Source organism: Canis lupus, chromosome 18 (assembly GCF_048164855.1).
Source record: "Canis lupus baileyi chromosome 18, mCanLup2.hap1, whole genome shotgun sequence".
NCBI lineage: Eukaryota > Metazoa > Chordata > Mammalia > Carnivora > Canidae > Canis > Canis lupus.
Genome location: NC_132855.1, coordinates 5,492,802 through 5,510,719, shown reverse-complemented (window position 1 = coordinate 5,510,719; position 17,918 = coordinate 5,492,802). Strand labels below are relative to the sequence as shown.

General features: G+C 40.5%; 1 protein-coding gene and 1 long non-coding RNA gene across 9 annotated transcripts in view; one reads left to right on the top strand and one right to left on the bottom strand.

Annotated features, from left to right (window-relative positions):
- The window catches only part of CAV1 (caveolin 1), a 35,721-nt gene extending 20,031 nt beyond the window's left edge, over positions 1-15,690 (top strand). For all 3 annotated transcript variants that reach the window (XM_072783344.1, XM_072783343.1, XM_072783345.1), the window contains exon 3: positions 13,478-15,690. In XM_072783344.1, coding sequence (XP_072639445.1) covers positions 13,478-13,819 — 342 coding nt within the window. In that variant the 3' untranslated portion in view covers positions 13,820-15,690. The remainder of the gene's footprint in view (positions 1-13,477) is intronic.
- Positions 1-17,918, bottom strand: part of LOC140608608 (uncharacterized) — a 347,241-nt gene that overhangs the window by 265,203 nt on the left and 64,120 nt on the right. The gene's annotated exons all lie outside the window — the stretch shown is intronic.

Below are 17,918 nucleotides of genomic sequence, written 5' to 3'. Positions count from 1 at the left end.
CAAAAGCAAAGTATTATCCAGCCCCAAACGCCAATGGTGCTCAGATAGAGAAACCCCATGGTAGAGGTTGGGGGCTGTGTCTTGGGAGCCACATAATGGGCTGTGATTATCCTTGCTTAGACCTGACAAGAACTCTAGTTTAGATCCTTTTCCTCGCCGGCCTAGCAATGTTCAGACCTGCAGAGATTTATTTCGTTCACTTTCTATGTGTTTAATAAACAGACTCCCAGCACTGGAGGGAAAAATATTCCAGCAGTGAGGTAAGACGAAAGCTATTCGTAACCCTAGTTTGACTTGACTGAATGGTAGGAAACAACCTCTGCCATCAGGAAGTGAAGTGTAGAAGCTGAAAAGCAGTTGAGACCATTTAAAAAGCTCTGGTTCAGACAAATGTCTTTGCAGACCAATGGGTACTTTGAAAACGGTGAAGACATTTCCGCTTCTTGTGTCTCTGTTAGAATGGAAAGAGCTTTTATTTTCTTTACTGTGGTAATCATTCATATTTGTCCCGTGACACACCCAGAAGTTTAAAAGAATAACAAACTCCCAAGTGTAAACACAGAATTTTGTGAGCAAGTGAGGCCTCCGGATGAATCCTTATAATTGCCTATTTGGATGGAATAAGATTCCCTTGCATTAAACAAGGCAGGACTTCTCTATTAAGAAAGAGAACTTCCAACACTTCCAAGGGCTGGAGTTATTTCTCCTCAAGGATGGCACACTTGAGTGCCCCCAAGGTATCACTCCTTCCTGTTCAAGTTCAATGCTTCAGTCTCGGGGCTCCTATCATGAGCCCTTGCATGGCCTATTTTTACCACTGTTCACTGTTCCATGTCATTCTTTTGGTGGCACTCAACATTAACAAGTGCCACCAAATCGATACCAGAAGCCGGAAGGTTTAAATAAGGAATCAAACGATATGCAGCTTGCTTTGTACTGAGCCATCTGCAACTAGACACTGTTTGTGATCATAAAAATGTGAGGCCATGTGAACTGAAGAGATGGTCCTGGGTTCCTGAAGAAGGTTCAGAACCAGCAGGTTGCAGGTACACCAAATGCGGTTATAGATTTCCACCTGGGATCCCCCCGAAAGAAAGGGTGGACAGCCTACTTGAGGAAATATGAAAACGCTCTGGAACCCGGAAATCATCTCATCATGGAGAACAGTTTTCAGCTATTTTTCCAAGAGACGTGTAGTCATTTCCTAGGGCTACCTCAACAAGTACCCCAAACTGGGTGGCTGCAAGCAATACAACTTTATAGTCTCATGGTTCTGGAGCCTAGATGCTCGATTCAAGATGTCTCCAGGGCCACACTCCCTCTGAAACCTGTATGGGAACCCGTCTGGTCTCTTCTTGGTTTCTGGTGCTTTGCTGGCAACCTTAGGCATTCCTTGACTGGCAGCTGCATAACCCCAGTCAAGCACACGGCCTTCTCCCTGTGTGTCTTCTCATTACCAACTCCTCACAAGGATGCCAGCCATATTGGGTGAAGGACCCAGCCTACTCCAGTATGGCCTCATCCTCATTACAGCTGCAAGACCCCTGTCTCCAAATATGGTCACATTCGGAAGTTCTGGGAATTCGGATTTTAACCTATCTTTTTGAGGCAGACACAATTCAATGCATAACAGGAGGTAAGCTAGGAATGTGTATCTTTGTTATCAAAACAGGGAAATTTAAATTTTCAAAATGTAATACAAACCCTAGGGTAATTCCCACTCTTTCCTACGAAGAGCAGAAGATGGAGAAACATGCCGGTTACTTTCAAATGAATGAAAAAGAAAAAGAAGGCAAAAAGGGATTCATCTGAAGCAAAGAGAGTCCCATTACTACATGGGCAAGTGGGTGTCACTTGCTCACAAATCCAGGAGCCCAGTCAACTGGAGCAGCTTCTTCTCCAGGGCATATTTAGTTGGGCTGTGTGCCTCAGGTTTATAATAAACTCCAGAAGGCTGATGTACTTGGTAGAAATGACATAATCCTTCTTGTTTGCACGACGGTAGCGTGCAAAATAGGCATTCACCTGCCTGAAACATTTCAGGAATGCCAAGAGGTTCTCCTTTTCCAGGGTATGCCCTCCAATCTCCCAACGCTGTTCCTGAAATCCCTGATAGTTCCCCTCGTCTCCTGGTTGGGGCGCCTGGGCCAGAAGCTCCTCACGTAGCAGTGGCCGTTGCTCAGGCACTGTCCCTGACATTTTGCGTGAGTTAGGTCATTTAGTCCACAGAATGATCCTACGCATAAGTACTATTTTACCACCAATTTACAGATGAGGAACTAAGACAGAGAAGCTTAGTAGCTTATGTAAGGTAACATAGCGGGGTTGACATTCAAATCCAGCCCTTGTGCTGTCAACCGGGGGACAACACAGCCTCTCGAAAGTAGTAACGAACACAGTAACTAACCCACTATCCTGCCCATTTAGAAATAAGCGTCAGACTTTGCAATCTCTTCCCCAGCAGAGAATGAAGCCTAAGGCTGCTTTTGTTTCCAGACCACTTGCATCAAAATGTGGGGGAGGGCTACAGCCACCTGGACCCTACCCTCAAACCACGGTTTTAGAATCCCAGGGCCCAGGAATGTGCATTTTAACAAACATTCCCCAGAAACTTCTTGAGTGTACTGATGTTGGATAACCACTGGCCCTCCAGGAATGGAATGAGATATAAAGTTATGGTAAATCTGGAAAAAACAGAGTGAGATGACAAGGTAATGGGGACCATGGTAACCAATGGTCAGTCAAATGACCCAGGGGTCCTGGCTATAGAGGAGCTTGGTTGCTGGGGAGTGAGGGTAATGCTAAGCATGAAGGTTTGATAGCAGGGGGACAGCCACATCCGGTGGCTTGGATCACATGCTTGACCTGGTGAAGATCATTATTCGCTGAGTCAGGGAGGCATTTTCCGTTGGTTCGGATGGGAAGTATCGGTGCAGGCAAGGGAGAGCAACCAGAGCATGTGGATTCAGAAATACCTATGTGACTCCATTTGAATGAGCAGGGTTGCATAAACAGAACGAGAATTTTGATATGGAGTTAAAAAGAATGGTAAGATAGAGGGGGAGCTCCATGAGGATCCGAGAGACTAAGTCCTGCATTTGGTCAGTCAGTGGTTACAACCTCCCTCGAGGCCCTCCTGGCCTGTAAAACAGGGAAGATAACTCCTGCCTTGCAGCTCCTCAAATATAGGCTGTGATGGGAACCCAGTGAGGCCTACAGTGCTCCGTTATGTAAATTATTGCGTTCCAAGGCCTCTATAAAAGTCTGCTGCCTGGGAATATACGGTTGACCCTTGAACTAATGGCCCCAACCTCCCACGCAAACATCCATGTCTAACTGTGACTTCCCCAAAACTTAACTGCTAATAAGCTGACCAGAAGCTTTCCTGACAACATGAATAGTTGATTAACACACATTTTGATTGTTATATGTATTATGTACTATATTCTCAAAGCAAGCTATAGAAAAGACAATGTTATTAAGAAAATCATGAGGAACAGAAAACACATTTACAGTACTGTACTGTATTTATATATTAAAAAAATCCATGTATAATTGAACCCATACAGTTCAAAGCCATGTTGCTCAGGGCCAACTGTATCCACTACCCTAACACTCTGCCTTTCTCTGTACATCTCCCTACACTCCCGCCAAGGAAGTCAATACAGTCCCCTAAATGCATTCGAAAGTACAAATTGCTTGTAGGCCCCCTTTCCTGCACCGAGGAAACACACACACACACACACACACACAGGACAGGGACACAGAGGGGCAAAAAACCAAGATCACTCCCTCACCCTATCCATTCTGCACTGCTGACCCCCTGCAGGGCTGCTCCCAGCTGTTACCACTTCTGTTTCTACCCCTGCTTCCTTTCTGAGCCCCCACCTCACCATGCATGCCCACTGTTTTCAGGCCAGGTTTACAACAATGGTAGTTACACAGATCACTGGGGCAAAACCCCACCAAGCAAAAACACCTTTTAGTTAATATTTTCTAAACCATCTTTCCTTAAAGGTAAAGACTTCTGAGCTTGAACTGTCCCTTTCTATGGTGCCCAAGTCACCTAAATGATAATCAACCTTCCACTTTCTTTTGATCAGAATGGTCATGGAATTATAGGGCTAGGGTGAATAAGAACATCATTTTGAATAAAATGGGACACACCAAAAAAAAAAAAAAAAAAGCCTGACAAATAAAAGTGCACTTAGGATAGCAGGCAATGAATTCATAGGAAATAACGTGATGGTTAGTGAAATGTTATATATATATGCCATACATCCTTTCGATGGACATTTATAGCTCCTTTAAAAGAGTATATTTATTGAAGAATTATTTATTTGCTAATTAACGTGTGCATAGTACTACTAAGTATTATGGAAGATACCAAGATGAGTGCAACAGACCCAGATTTCTGTTAAGTCCTGGTGTGGTCCAGTCATTTATTAGTTAAGTAACCTGTTTTTAGTGGGAAAATAAGACTATTTTCCATTCTTATTATGAAGATAACCTATAATTTCACAAGTTTGTAAAGAGAAGCAGATGAGTGAAGTAGGGCACTCTTAGTGTGAAGCATTATTCTGAGGCTTCTGTGAAGTCTGGAAAGCAACAAGAGGAATGTTAGTCCAAAAAAAGAGACTCAAGGGTCCCAGCTACAGGCCCAGATCAAGGACTGCAGATTTCCTACGAATTCCTCCCCCTGCCCCCCAACCCTCTCCTCTCAGAGACGTAGGGAAATACCCCCATTTTACCCTCTTTCAGCTTGAAACTCTGATTAGTAATGCAGCCATCTCCCTTCCTCTCCAGGAGGCAACCCTAGGTTCTTGTGCAAGGTGAGATTGCTGCGTCCCTGCCACCCCAAGGCAGCCCAAATCACATCAGTGTTTTACATTTTTCTTAGGGCTGTGTATTGAAATACATTATTTGGAAATCCAAGTAATTCCAGGCATTAACACAACCCAGGCCTCCTGTTTTTAGTTGGGGCTGCAAGAACACTGCAGCCCTTTCCCTCAGTGGTGCCACTTTGGCCCAGTAAACACATGAGTATTTGCCTTGCCCCTGAAAAATCTCGTGGGCATTAAGGCAAAGTTCCTGTGTTCTGGTAACATTTAATTGCACTGGCTCTCAACCCTCTCTATGCCCACACATTCATGCACATGTATTCTGTTGACTTCAAAGGCTGCTCATCATGTTGGAAATATATGTAAGAATAGTGGAGGGAGCTTGCAGTTAGTCTAAATCTTCTTTCTGGATGATTGAGTTTGATACATACATTAGGATTTCAGAAGTATATATTTGGTATTTTTAAATATACTTCTGTTTCTACTGGGTTTAGAATGATGAAAATAAATCAGGATTTCTACGGCCAGTTAGTGTGTTTTTCATAATAAATAAGTCATTCATCCTTGTCCAATAATACATATTTATAGGTTTAAATTAGGAAAAGCATTTCAAAGAGAATTTCCATTCATTATCTACCAACTTCCAGATTCCATCCAGCATATGGGGAGCTTCCAGAGAGAAGAAAGAGGCAAACAAGGGCTTCAAGGCATGGAGGGGAAAGAGTAGCCTGGACAAAAAGGAACTGTTACTAGATCCAAAGAAGTGGACAGAACTCTGGGTTAGTCTTTTGTAGGAGAAAAGAGAAGAAATCTTGTTAAAAATACGGATCCCCCAGGCTCTGCCCCAAAGAATCTGATCTGAGAATGAAATGGGATCTGAGTATTTGCATTTCAACAAGCAGCCTCCCCGAGGATTCCTTTGCCACGTGGACCCTGCTGAGAACCCCTAGGAATTGGGGCCCCTGTGCTAGTTCAGTCACAAGTATTAAGTGTAAGAGTTCAGATTTGGTGATGGGCCTTCTATATGGAGCTGGCTCTTAGTCTTTGGTTCATATCTGGTTATAAATCCAAGCCACTTTAAGTAAATGAATGATAGCACCGTAAATAGCCTAACTTTTTAAACATTCTGTTTGGTGTAAATTGAAGAAAGTTGAAAATACTCTTTCCTCTTCATACATTTCTGAATTTTGCCCCAAAGGCCAAATTCCAGGATATTTATGTATATTCACTGTGTATCATTTTCTATAAGCATTAGAATGAAATTAATAGAAAAGAGAAATGAAATAGAACGTAAGAAGTGAAAAAAAAGAAAAGAAATGATAATCAAAATAAAGGTGGTTTGTTTTAGAATTGTTTTAATTACCCATGGTGGCATAACAAATTACCCCAAAATTCAGTGGCCTAAAACAACAAACATTTATTATCTTGGATCATGTCAGGAATCCAACTGTGGCTTAGCTTAGTGTTTCTGGCTCAAGGCCCTCAAGGCTACAACCCTAGCATCAGGTCTGGAGTCACTTCAAGGCTCAACTGTGAAAGGACCTCCTTCCAAGCTCATTGACACGTCTGATAGCAGGATTCAGTTCCTCCTGGGCTGTTGGACTATAGACCTCAGTTTCTCACTGATTATTGGCCAGAGTCTTCCCTCAGTTCCTTCCACACGGACCTCTCCATAGGGCAACTCACAACATGGCATCATCTGGCTTCTAGCAGGGCAGGCAATCAAGAGAGTCAGAAATGAAGCAAGACAGATGCCAAACTCTTTTGTAACCTAATCTTGGAAGTGACACCCCATCACTCTTGCCAGGTTTTATTATTTACAACCAAATCTCTAACTCCAGCCCACACTCAAGGGGAGGGTATTACATGGGGCATGAATACCAGAGAGTAGGAGAGAAGGAATCATTGAGAGCCATCTTCGATGATATTTATCACAAAATAGCATGTTAATTTGTCTCTTTCATGGTTAACTTATCATCCTATTTATGCTTTACTAAATCTAAAAGTTAGTGTAAAGCAAACATTTTCTGATACAGGTTAGGAACATATTCTGGGAATAGAGTCTAGTAGTGCTAGAAAGATACACTGAGGTAGAAATTGAACTCCCTGGGACGTCTGGGTGGCTCAGTGGTCGAGTGCCTGCCTTTGGCCCAGGGCGTGATCCTGGAGTCCCGGGATCGAGTCCCACATCCGGCTCCCTGCAGGGAGCCTGCTTCTTCCTCTGCCTATGTCTCTGCCTCCCTCTCTCTGTGTCTCTCATAAATAAATAAAATCTTTAAAAAAAAGAAATCGAACTCAGATCTCTAAATGTGGAGATACACATTTGACTCTACTATGTCAACCGACAGAAAAAGCTTTTAGTAACTATATCACTTAGGAATGCTTTCTGCTATAGGTAACTGAAAATCTGAATAGCTGTGGCTTAAAAATAAGTGTATATATGTGTTACATAAGAAGTCTAGAGATGGACAGCTACTGCCATTGTTTTTATAGGTTGATAATGGCAAAAGCAGCATCTTTTATACCCTTGATCTTTAAAACATATATGTCACCTCATGGTCACAAGATGACTTCCCTACATCAAGGCAACGCATCATATTTTAAACAGGATAAAAGGGCAAAGGGCCACATCAAGCACCTCTGTCTCTTTTCACAAGGAAGATCAAGGTTTCCTGGAAGTCTCGCCCAGCAGACTTTCATTTATCCAGAACTGGGTCACAATGTCTCCCTTAAACCAATCGCTCACCAAGGAGACTAACCCTACCACAGCAGGTCTAAAGTACCCTAACTTATCTGTGCAATCAAAGGATTATTGCTATTACTTGAATAAATTAGGATTCTGTGGATGTTGGGCAGACAACATACAAGTCTCCAGTAAACATCTTGTGTATTGTTAATTATGTATTCTATATACCCACTACATTCACAATTTCCGCTAGCAGTCTAAAAAGATATCTCTGCACAGAAACACAATATGCAAGCTTCAGTGCTTATGAAATCCTAAATGTACTTAAAGTTTCCTTCTTGAAAATTCCTTACTCGGAAATAAAATGCCCAGATTTTAGGACAAAAAATGACCCTGTATTTTATGAATCCTGTGTACAGATAAAGAAATTTTAAATATTGCTGTGACATACTTTTAACAAGATGAAACCTTCTTAGATTTATTACATTAGCAAAGTATTATCGAAACACAAGATAGATTGCTCTTCTTGACGTCCGCTGCTAGATTTCTGTTGACTTCTTTTTCCAAAATTATAGCATCATTAGTCAATGCTGCACAAAGGAATTTAATGTCATTTATAAAAATCTAGTAATATAAACTGTTGGTTCCTTATAAAGCATCTATTAAGACATAGAAATATCACCGAAACACATTTATGCCTCTGATCTTAAGGTCTGCACAATGATTCTTGCCAGAAGGGCAACTTATTCCATAGATTACAGAACAGAAAATCAGTTCTTGGAGGTGCGGGTCAGCCTCATCTGAGGCATCTCATTTTAAGAAAATAAATGGCACCTGCATCTCTTGGTTTTCGTTTTTGTCTCTTTTTTTTTTTAATAAATTTATTTTTTATCAGTGTTCAATTTACCAACATACAGAATAACACCCAGTGCTCATCCCCTCAAGTGCCCCCCTCAGTACCCATCACCCATTCACCTCCACCCCCCGCCCTCCTCCCCTTCCACCACCCCTAGTTCGTTTCCCAGAGTTAGGAGTCTTTATGTTCTGTATCCCTCTAATTCCTCTTCTGATCCAAATGTAAGTGAGCAGATGAAGTTCCAGTCTGGCAAGATCCACCCTCATGTAAGGAGTAAGAGGAATAAGTCCCTGAAGAAACAGGATGCAGAGTGATAGTTTTAATGAGGGATCAATCAACCAATGATGGATGGGAACAATGAGCACCTTGGGAGTCATCAGAGAGAGGCACCATCATTCATTCAACAGTGGACCTGTGGGACCTCTTGAGAGCAAGATGATGTTCAAGTCCTGATGCAAGCCTCTCTGTCTTTTGCACTGGCTATGGGAATGGAGCAGCTAGACTGACAGGGGAGGTGAAGCACACAGTAGCAGAAGAGACCAGGAGAGTTCCTAAGCCTGAATTCCAATCCAGTGTCTGCCATTAGGTGGGAAGCTATCCCTAATCTAGTCATTTGACAGCTTTGGCCATTGACTTCTCAAATGGGACTCCATTTCTTCAAGGATTCTTTTAGCTTTAAATATCTCTGAAAATTTGGAAGCACCTCTACACCCAAAGTGCACTGTGGGTGATGGGGAATTTTGAACTGACTCTTTTTGGAATGACTGATAATCTACCAGAACGTTATTGGGTCTAGTGCTTTATGAATACATACCAAAATGTGCACTGAAGTTTTTTTTTTTATAATATTCCCTCCTGTTTTCTTCACCCTAAGTAGATGTACAGAAATGTTCATGTTCATGCTGCAAAAAGGACATGTCTTCTAACTTCACACAGAGATAGTTTTCAAGTCAACACCTGAGGAGGTAATGAGAGACTTATAGGAGACCTACAGATATGAATGGAGTAGATAGAAAAGGATATGGTGAGAAAGATGTCAGTTCTAGAGATACAGTGTGGAGCACAGGGCTAGGCCTAGGCCTGGGAATCAGGAAGTTAGAGTTCTAATTTCAGCTTTTCCACTGATTCACTTGGGACCTTGAGAATGTCTGGCCCATTTTAATCCTTCTGTGCCTCAGTTTCCTTAACTGCCAGTTAGAATGAGAGTTCTTGGCTGGGTGCCCAGGATTGTAAGAACATACCGTACAGGGCCAAGAAAATACAATCGGTACCAAAAATGCAAAACATCCTAGTTACTAGATGTCCTAACTTAAAATGGAAACACTTTCAACAGTAACTCCTTTAATAATCAAAAAGCGAATGTTTTAGGAAGCATATCTATCTGGGTCAGAACTGAGCAAGTAAGATTATTATAGGGGCTTATAATCCCAGGTATACAAAGCAAAAAAGAGCTCGCACTTGAAATTGAACAAGTTTCAGCCTTGCCACTTAACATTTATGTGACCTTGAGCAATTTCTTAACCTCCCACACCACCCTCATCTAAAAAAATGGAAATAATGGCATACGTCTCAGAGAGCTGTGGTGAAGATTATTATAGATGGAAATTAGTTCTTTTGAGCCATTGGGGCTTTGTGGTTGATAGTTTCTATTATGATGGGCAATTAAAAAGCTTAGTCACCAACAGCAAAGAATTTTTTAATGCTATTTATTGAGCATTTACTATATTGTAATGCTCTACACCCATGTTAAGCACTTTACATGAAATATCTCATGTACTCCTCTCAATATCCTATTACTATTACTGTTGCAGAAATGGAAGGAGAGAGAAACTAAGCTTTATTTCTGATTCCAATCTGTTTCCTTAACCTGCCTTACTTTCTTTTTCTCAGCTGTATCTAGTTGGCTTGGCTATACTTCTAGTAATGTTTAGCCATCCTTAATTTTCAGGACTAAAATAGCAACTAATGAACTAAATATATTTACATAACATGTTAATTTTGTCATGTTGCTGTCTGCCCCTGGAGACCTACTCTAAATTTATCTGAAGATAAATCATGCTCACTGGCAGTTAAGAATTTCCAAAAATTTCCCAAAAAATGCATTTATAGTTATGCTGAGGGAAAAAAAGTCATTATCAAGAAATCTCACCCACATTCATATGTCTATAGATCTTCACTAAGGACTAATTGTATGTACAATGTGTATAACCTCATCACAATATTGTCCTCAGAGACCGTGTGAGAATTCTTGCAGTTACCAGCAGAGTAAAATTCAGCAAACTCTTTTTTGTTAATGTGCTTTTTATCTATGATATAGTATAACTCTCTTGAAGAAAATAGGAAAAATATTTTTCTAAAGTGATGTAGGATTGAAGAAAGAGTATCTTTCAGATCAGATTCAAACTTCAAATCCACCTCTTATCTATCTAGATTTTTTTTTTATTACTCATAAAAGACACACACACAGAGGCAGAGACACAGGCAGAGGGAGAAGCAGGCTCCATGCCAGGAGCCCAACGTGGGGCTCGATCCCGGGTCTCCAGGATCACGCCCTGGGCCGAAGGCAGGCACCAAACCGCTGAGCCACCCAGGGATCCCCCTACCTGGACTATTTATTAACATTTCTGAACCTTGCATTTTCCCCTACAAATTAGGAATAATATGTTAAGAGTTGATGTGAGTTAAAGGAGAACAGTGTCTGATCCTAATAGCCAGTCAACAAATGTTAGTAACTATCTGTTCCCTAAGAAAAGAATCTCAAGGCACGCAGCCTTCAAGTCTGCTCTGTAAAGACGTGCGAATACCCTACTCCAATAAGGTGCTCTCTGCTCTCCTTTGAGAGTAGACTATCTTTCCTTTTTTTAATAAGTACATTGTACACTCCAAACATGTCCCCATTTCAGGGCATTCATGGGCCACAACTGCTCATCTTTTGACTCCATATTAAGGATGTCTGTTCTAGTTTATTAAATTTGGCTTCACCAAATCTTTTTACAAAATTAATTTTGACCTCATCAAATCTTTGGAAAAAAGAACTACTGGGGATCTTGCAATTGGATGAAGAAAAACCACAGGCTTTTATTCTTAATCGCTTTGGGAAAATATAGTGTCAGAACAAAACGCCGTAGTAGACAATTAAGTAAAGTGCACAGAAATGTCATTAAAGGATTGATCTGACTTGCCACATATTTCACACAACCTTTTAAAATACACAAGTAAATGTTTACGTCTGAGTCTAGATCTAAACAGGCAAAAAAAAATGGAATGACAATAAATCTATTTAACTTCATTTACATAATTGCAGACATACCATTTTTCACATATTGCATTATTAAGGCATTGAACAACAGATCAAGAAACAGAATGTTAAAAAAAAAAAGAAACAGAATGTTCTAGAAAATAAACTTTAACTATTGATAAGCATCATGTACTTTTTCCAAAAGAAGTTTTATTGTGTTGAATCAAAGGTGGCATCTTGGAACTGAGAAGCTCCACGGTGTCCTCATTCCCTAATCCCGAGCTTACCTGGTTTGCTAATGGTGCTGGCAGTCATCAACTTGTTTGGATTTCAAACTATATTAGATCCCTTCATATAGCTGCCTTTGCCAAGCAGTCGAGCTGGCTCTGTCCTACCGTTCCAGCAGTAATTTCTTTAATCCTATGCTTCAGTTGAGTTCATATAAATCCTTCCAAAGAGATAAAAGCGCCTAGGAATTCACGGTTTGGGTAACAGGTACCATGGGAGAGAATGCTACTGGGAAAGGTGTCACGTCTGCATTCTGGTCCCACCATCGCTGTTTGCCTCACACTAGCAAGTCCCCTTCACCTCCCTGAACCTCTGTATCTTCTTTTGTAAAAGGATAACAACTCACCTTCTAGGTCGGTTTGAAACCCCAGACCACAGGGAGGGGATGCATGTAGAAGCACTTGGCTACTGTCAAGTGCTAGGTGATTCCAAACTCATTTGATTACTTCCCGGTGGCCGCCAAAAGGGCCTGCTACAGGGTTCACTGGCGTGGACCACCGATATCTGCATCTGTCTTTATTCAAGACTTTGCTCTGTTTAATTCAAAAGTGAAGCTCTCCCTTAACATGTTTTTAACCGGCTTCCCTTCTAACTTTTCTTCTTGCCGGTAAGGTCACCTTGGTTTTCCTTAGCTGGCAAATCAGAATCCCCAGGCTCATCTGAGGTTTTCCCTCTCTCTAACCTTGAAGTAACCAGATCCTGAGGAGTCTTCCTTAACATCCCTGAAATTCATTCTTTTATTGTTCATTTCCTGGCCACAATTCCAGTTTGGGCCCTACCATTTTAAACATGGGACACAGGAACAGTCTCTCTGCCTTGGGTCTTCTCCCTGGCCCATACGCTGCTGTCGAATTCATCTTGATAAATGACTGCCTTGCTTGTGGCTGCGTTCCCCCACTCCAGTATCTTCAGTAGACCCTCCGCTGTATGTAAAACAAAATTGAGACTGGCCTCCGCCCATCTTTCTAGCTGTGCCCGCACAGGTCTGTCGGCCTGTGACACTCATTGCGTCACCCTCCCTTGTTTCTGGGAGCTTCCCAAGGGCCCTTCTCCCTTCCCCTCCAAATCATACCCCAAGCTCTACCGAAGTCCCACAACCCCACGACGACTTCTTGAGTCCTCACGGCTCATAGTTATCTAATTTGCAAGAGAAGTTCTACCAATTGAGTGTTCGGCAATCAACTACACACTAACTACCCCTCAGCACTGTGTGTGTTGTTGTACTGGAGTTCAATTAGCTTAGGACAGGTCATTTACATTTGACTGAGCACCTTGTATACTTATCCATGTCGCCAGGTTTTACTTCAAGGCAGGAACTTTCAAGAAACATCTGGAGAACGTGCTAAAAATCCTCCTGGATTCCACTCCCAGAGATGCAATAAGGCCCAAGTGGGGCCCAGATAACCTGTTTCCAACAAGTTCCAATGATGCCGGTGCTGCTGCGTACCTTTGAGCAGCCCACACAGAATGTCTACATGATAGATAATATATATTTATGAATACTTGGTAGTGCTTTTTTCCTCTTTTCTTCGATTGTAAGCTCACATTCTGTCATTTCTTCCTTGCAGATTGATTTTGAAGATGTGATTGCAGAACCAGAAGGAACACACAGTTTTGATGGCATCTGGAAGGCCAGCTTCACCACCTTCACTGTGACAAAATACTGGTTTTACCGCTTGCTGTCTGCCCTCTTTGGCATCCCAATGGCACTCATATGGGGCATTTACTTTGCCATTCTTTCTTTCCTGCACATCTGGGCAGTTGTGCCGTGCATTAAGAGTTTCCTGATTGAGATTCAGTGCATCAGCCGTGTCTATTCCATCTACGTCCACACCTTCTGTGACCCGTTCTTTGAGGCTGTTGGCAAAATATTCAGCAATATCCGCATCAACATGCAGAAAGAAACATAAATGACATTTTAAGGATAGCAGTATACCTGATTCTTTTTTTTTTTCCTTTTAATTTTCCTGGTGCCAATTTCAAGTTTCAAGTTGCTGGTACAGCAACAGTATATGAATGAATTTTCATGGTTCAGAACAAAGAAATCACTCAGTTTTCATAACTATCATTTGTCTCTATTTTTCATCTATTTAAACCCATTTAAGAATTTTTCCTTACATTCTTATTTGCATGTGGACCACTGTCTTATTGGCTGAGATATAGACCTAATGTTGAAAGGTAATTTGAGAGAAATATGAAGAACTGAGGAGGAAAAAAAAAAAAAAAAAAAAAGAACAAACAACCTGAAGTGCCTTTTCTAAAACACTGATCATTTTATGGTAAGGGAAGAACTCCGGGCCATGGCCATTAAGTGTAGAGGTATGTGGGCAGATTTTGAGCAAACTCTTCCCCCCAACCGTCTAAAGCGTTAGTAGATTGTTGCCGTTCACTTTAATGATCCAGTTGGATCTAATGATCTTTATCAAGTTCGAAAATGTAATCTGCATTCACATGTTCCAACTTAACTAATGCCTTACACTTCTTGAAACTTTAACCTGTGATTCTTTCCGTGCCTGAATTATTTGTTATATAGATAATGAGCCCTAAGTGCCTTCCTGTTCTTCACATTTTCCTTTTCAAATAGGGTCCAACTCATCAACTCTCATTAGGTCAGCAGCCTCCATGATGACCAAAATTAGAACATCCATTCCCCATGCTTGTTTCTGACTCTCAGAAACAGAGTTGGATGAAGTTCATGTCTGCACTTGGCCACGCAGCATCTTTATCCATATCGAGTATGGTCTGCATCAACCCCATGAAACGAATTAAGGTGGACGAATGAGACCGAGCCCTCTGTGGGCTGGCAGGAGTGGAAGCCAACTTTCCCTGCCTCTCATCAGCTGAATGAGGTCAGCATGTCTATTCAGCTTCGTTTATTTTCAAGAATAATCACGCTTTCCTGACTCCAAACTAATCCATCACTGGGGTGGTTTAGTGGCTGAACATTGTGTTCCCTTTTCAGCTGATCAGTGGGCCTCCGGGGAAGGGCTCAGAGAACGGAGGCCATTGTGTGAGACTGTCAGAGTTGTTGCAAATGTGACCCCCTTCAAAGTAAAGCACTTGTAACCGTCTGTTATGCTGTGACACACAGCCCCTCCCCCTGCCAGGAGCTTTGGGCCTAATCCAAGCATCACTTTGCTCAGAAAGAAGATGGGGGAGGAGGCAGTAATAAGAGATTGAGGTAATTTTGCTGGAATAAATTCAAATTCTTCTGAACTCAAGCTGAGGAATTTCACCTGTAAACCTGAGTCATACAGAAAGCTGCCTGGTACATCTAAAAGCGTTTTATTCCTCTTGCTCATATTAAGAGTCTGACCTTGGGGATATTATTTTTAACCTTCAGTTATACGCTTTTATTTTTATTTTCATACACCTATTGGAATTCTGCTTCATTTCATTTTTCATCTCTTCTAGTTTTCTGACACTTTAATTATCAACCTGTTACCTATGTTTAAGTTTGCATTTAAAAACAGACACTGGCATGGACATAGTTTTACTTTTAAACAGTGTACATAACTGAAAATATAGTATATTGCATACTTTTTAAGTGTAAAGATATTTTTATCTTTATATGAGGAAAATCACTTGGGAAATTGCTTTGTGACTCAATCTGTAAACTGTGTATCCCAAGACATGTCTGTTCTAGTCCCTCATGCGAATCAATTGCTGGTCCAAAAGATTGCTGAAATTTTATATGCTTACTGATATATTTTACACTTTTTTATCTTGCATGTCCTGTAAAGGTTACAAGCCTGCACAATAAAAATGTTTAACAGTTCAACAGTCAGCTTTATTGTTTTTCTCCCAAACCGGTTATGTATGTGTTAGTGTCTGTGTCTATGTGTGGTGAGCATGTACGTAGTGTGTGTACATGTTTATAGTATGTGTGTGGGAGGTATGTCAATTATTGCAAAGTCATTTAGGTGGGATCTTTATTCTAAGTCCATCATCATGCATGAGTTACTTCCAATAAAAGTTATAATTAGGGTGACGGGTATTAAAGGAGGGCACCTGAGAGGATGAGCACTGGGTGTTATACTATGTGTTGGCAAACTGAATTTAAATAAAATTTTAAAAAGATAATTAGTAAGAATGATTCGTTTAGCAGTTTACCAAATGCTTTATTTTTGTAAAATTTTTATTTAAATTCCAGTTAGTTAATATACAGTATAATATTAGTTTCAGGTGTATGATACAGTGATTCAACACTTCCATACAACACACGGTGCTCATCACAAGGGCACTCCTCATCATCTATTTAACCCATCTTCTCAATCACCCAATATGTCATCTAATTTGAGCCCCAACGACTTTGTGTGATAGATATTAATATTCTCATTTGGTAAATGACAAATGCCCCTCTCATTTGAGGGGCTAGTGCCTTGAAATTTGCCACGCCTTAACTGGGATTTTTTTTTAAGAGGCATATTTCAGTCACAATTTATTTTTGGCCTTGGCTAAGTTTACATTCAGAGCTTCTGTATTAGAGTTCTTCAGAGAAGCAAAACCAATCAGAAATAAATGGATTCTCCATATTCACATAGTGGTATATATAAAAAATAATATACATAGATGTATAAAGACATGCATATAGATAAAGAGATTTATTTTAAGAAAGTGAAAAAAAAAGTGGTTCACATGATTTATGGAGTCTAACAAGTCTCAAGATACACAAGGTGAGTCAACAAAATGAAGACCCAAGAGAGACAGTGGTGTAAATCCTGCCTGAAAGCTGGCAAGCTCAAGACCTAGGAAAAGCTGATGTTTTAGTTCCAGTCCAAAGGTACTAAAAAAAAAAAAAAAAAAAAAAAACAGTGTCTCAGTTTGAAGGCAAACAGGAGGAATTCTCTCTTATGCAAAGAAGGATCAGTTCATTCAGCCTCTTCAACTGATTGGATTAGGCACACCTACATTCGGGAGCACAGTCTGCTTTACTTGGTCTACCAATTTAAGTGAGATTCATCAAAAAACACCCGCACAAGAATGCCCAAAATAATATTTGACCAAATATCTGGGCACCTCGTAGCCTAATTAAGTGGACACAAAAGACTATCACAGCTTCCAAACGAAATTTTGTAAAGGGGATCCTCTTCTAATATCTCTCTGAAATTTCTTTCATGAAGTTTACAGAGTCTCTCTCTCTCTCTCTCTCTCTCTCTCTATTGGGCTCTCAAGAAAGCACTGAGATAACATATTTAGTAACCCAGCCTGACATTTGTATTTGCCCAATAAAGCCATTTCCAGTACATGGAGTAGAAACACGTCTTAACTATGGCAGCATATGAAATCCTGGCCAAAGTTACACACCCAATTCAAACAAAACTCATGAAGTGACTTTAAAGAAGGATTATCTTTCTTTTGATTTTATTGTTTGAATTTCTAAATGAATAGATATTAACAAAATCAAGACTTCACTTATATATATTTTGGTTCAGCCACACACATGAAACAGTTCCATTTCTGAACATACAAATAACTACATGGCTTCAGACAACTTTTATTCCATATTGGGAATAAGCAGCTTCATACATCACACTTTCAGTAGGTGTTATTTAAATAATAATACACACTAACTTAAGAGTAGAACTCCATCTGAATAGTTGACTCATACCATCTCTGATCTAGGTACTGATATTCTAGTTATAAATTAAAATCCATATTTATAAAACTGAGAGGAAAGAGGAGAGCAGAGAAAGATACTGTAATATAACACAAATTATATATACATATATATAATTATAGTAAAGCATTATAGTTCACTGAAATATAGAGAACCCTCATAAATCAAGAAAAAGAGGAACCTAGCGGTAGAAAAATAGGCAAAGAAATGAAAAGATAATTCACAAAAAGAAGTGCTCAACAATCATATGAAAACACACTCATTAATAATGATATAATACAAATCAAAGCAATGAGATACTATTTTTGTTGGAGTTTGATGTGATTAAAAAAAAATAATATCCAAGTTGGTGAGGGTGCAGGGAAGCAAGCACAGTCATCCATTGCGTG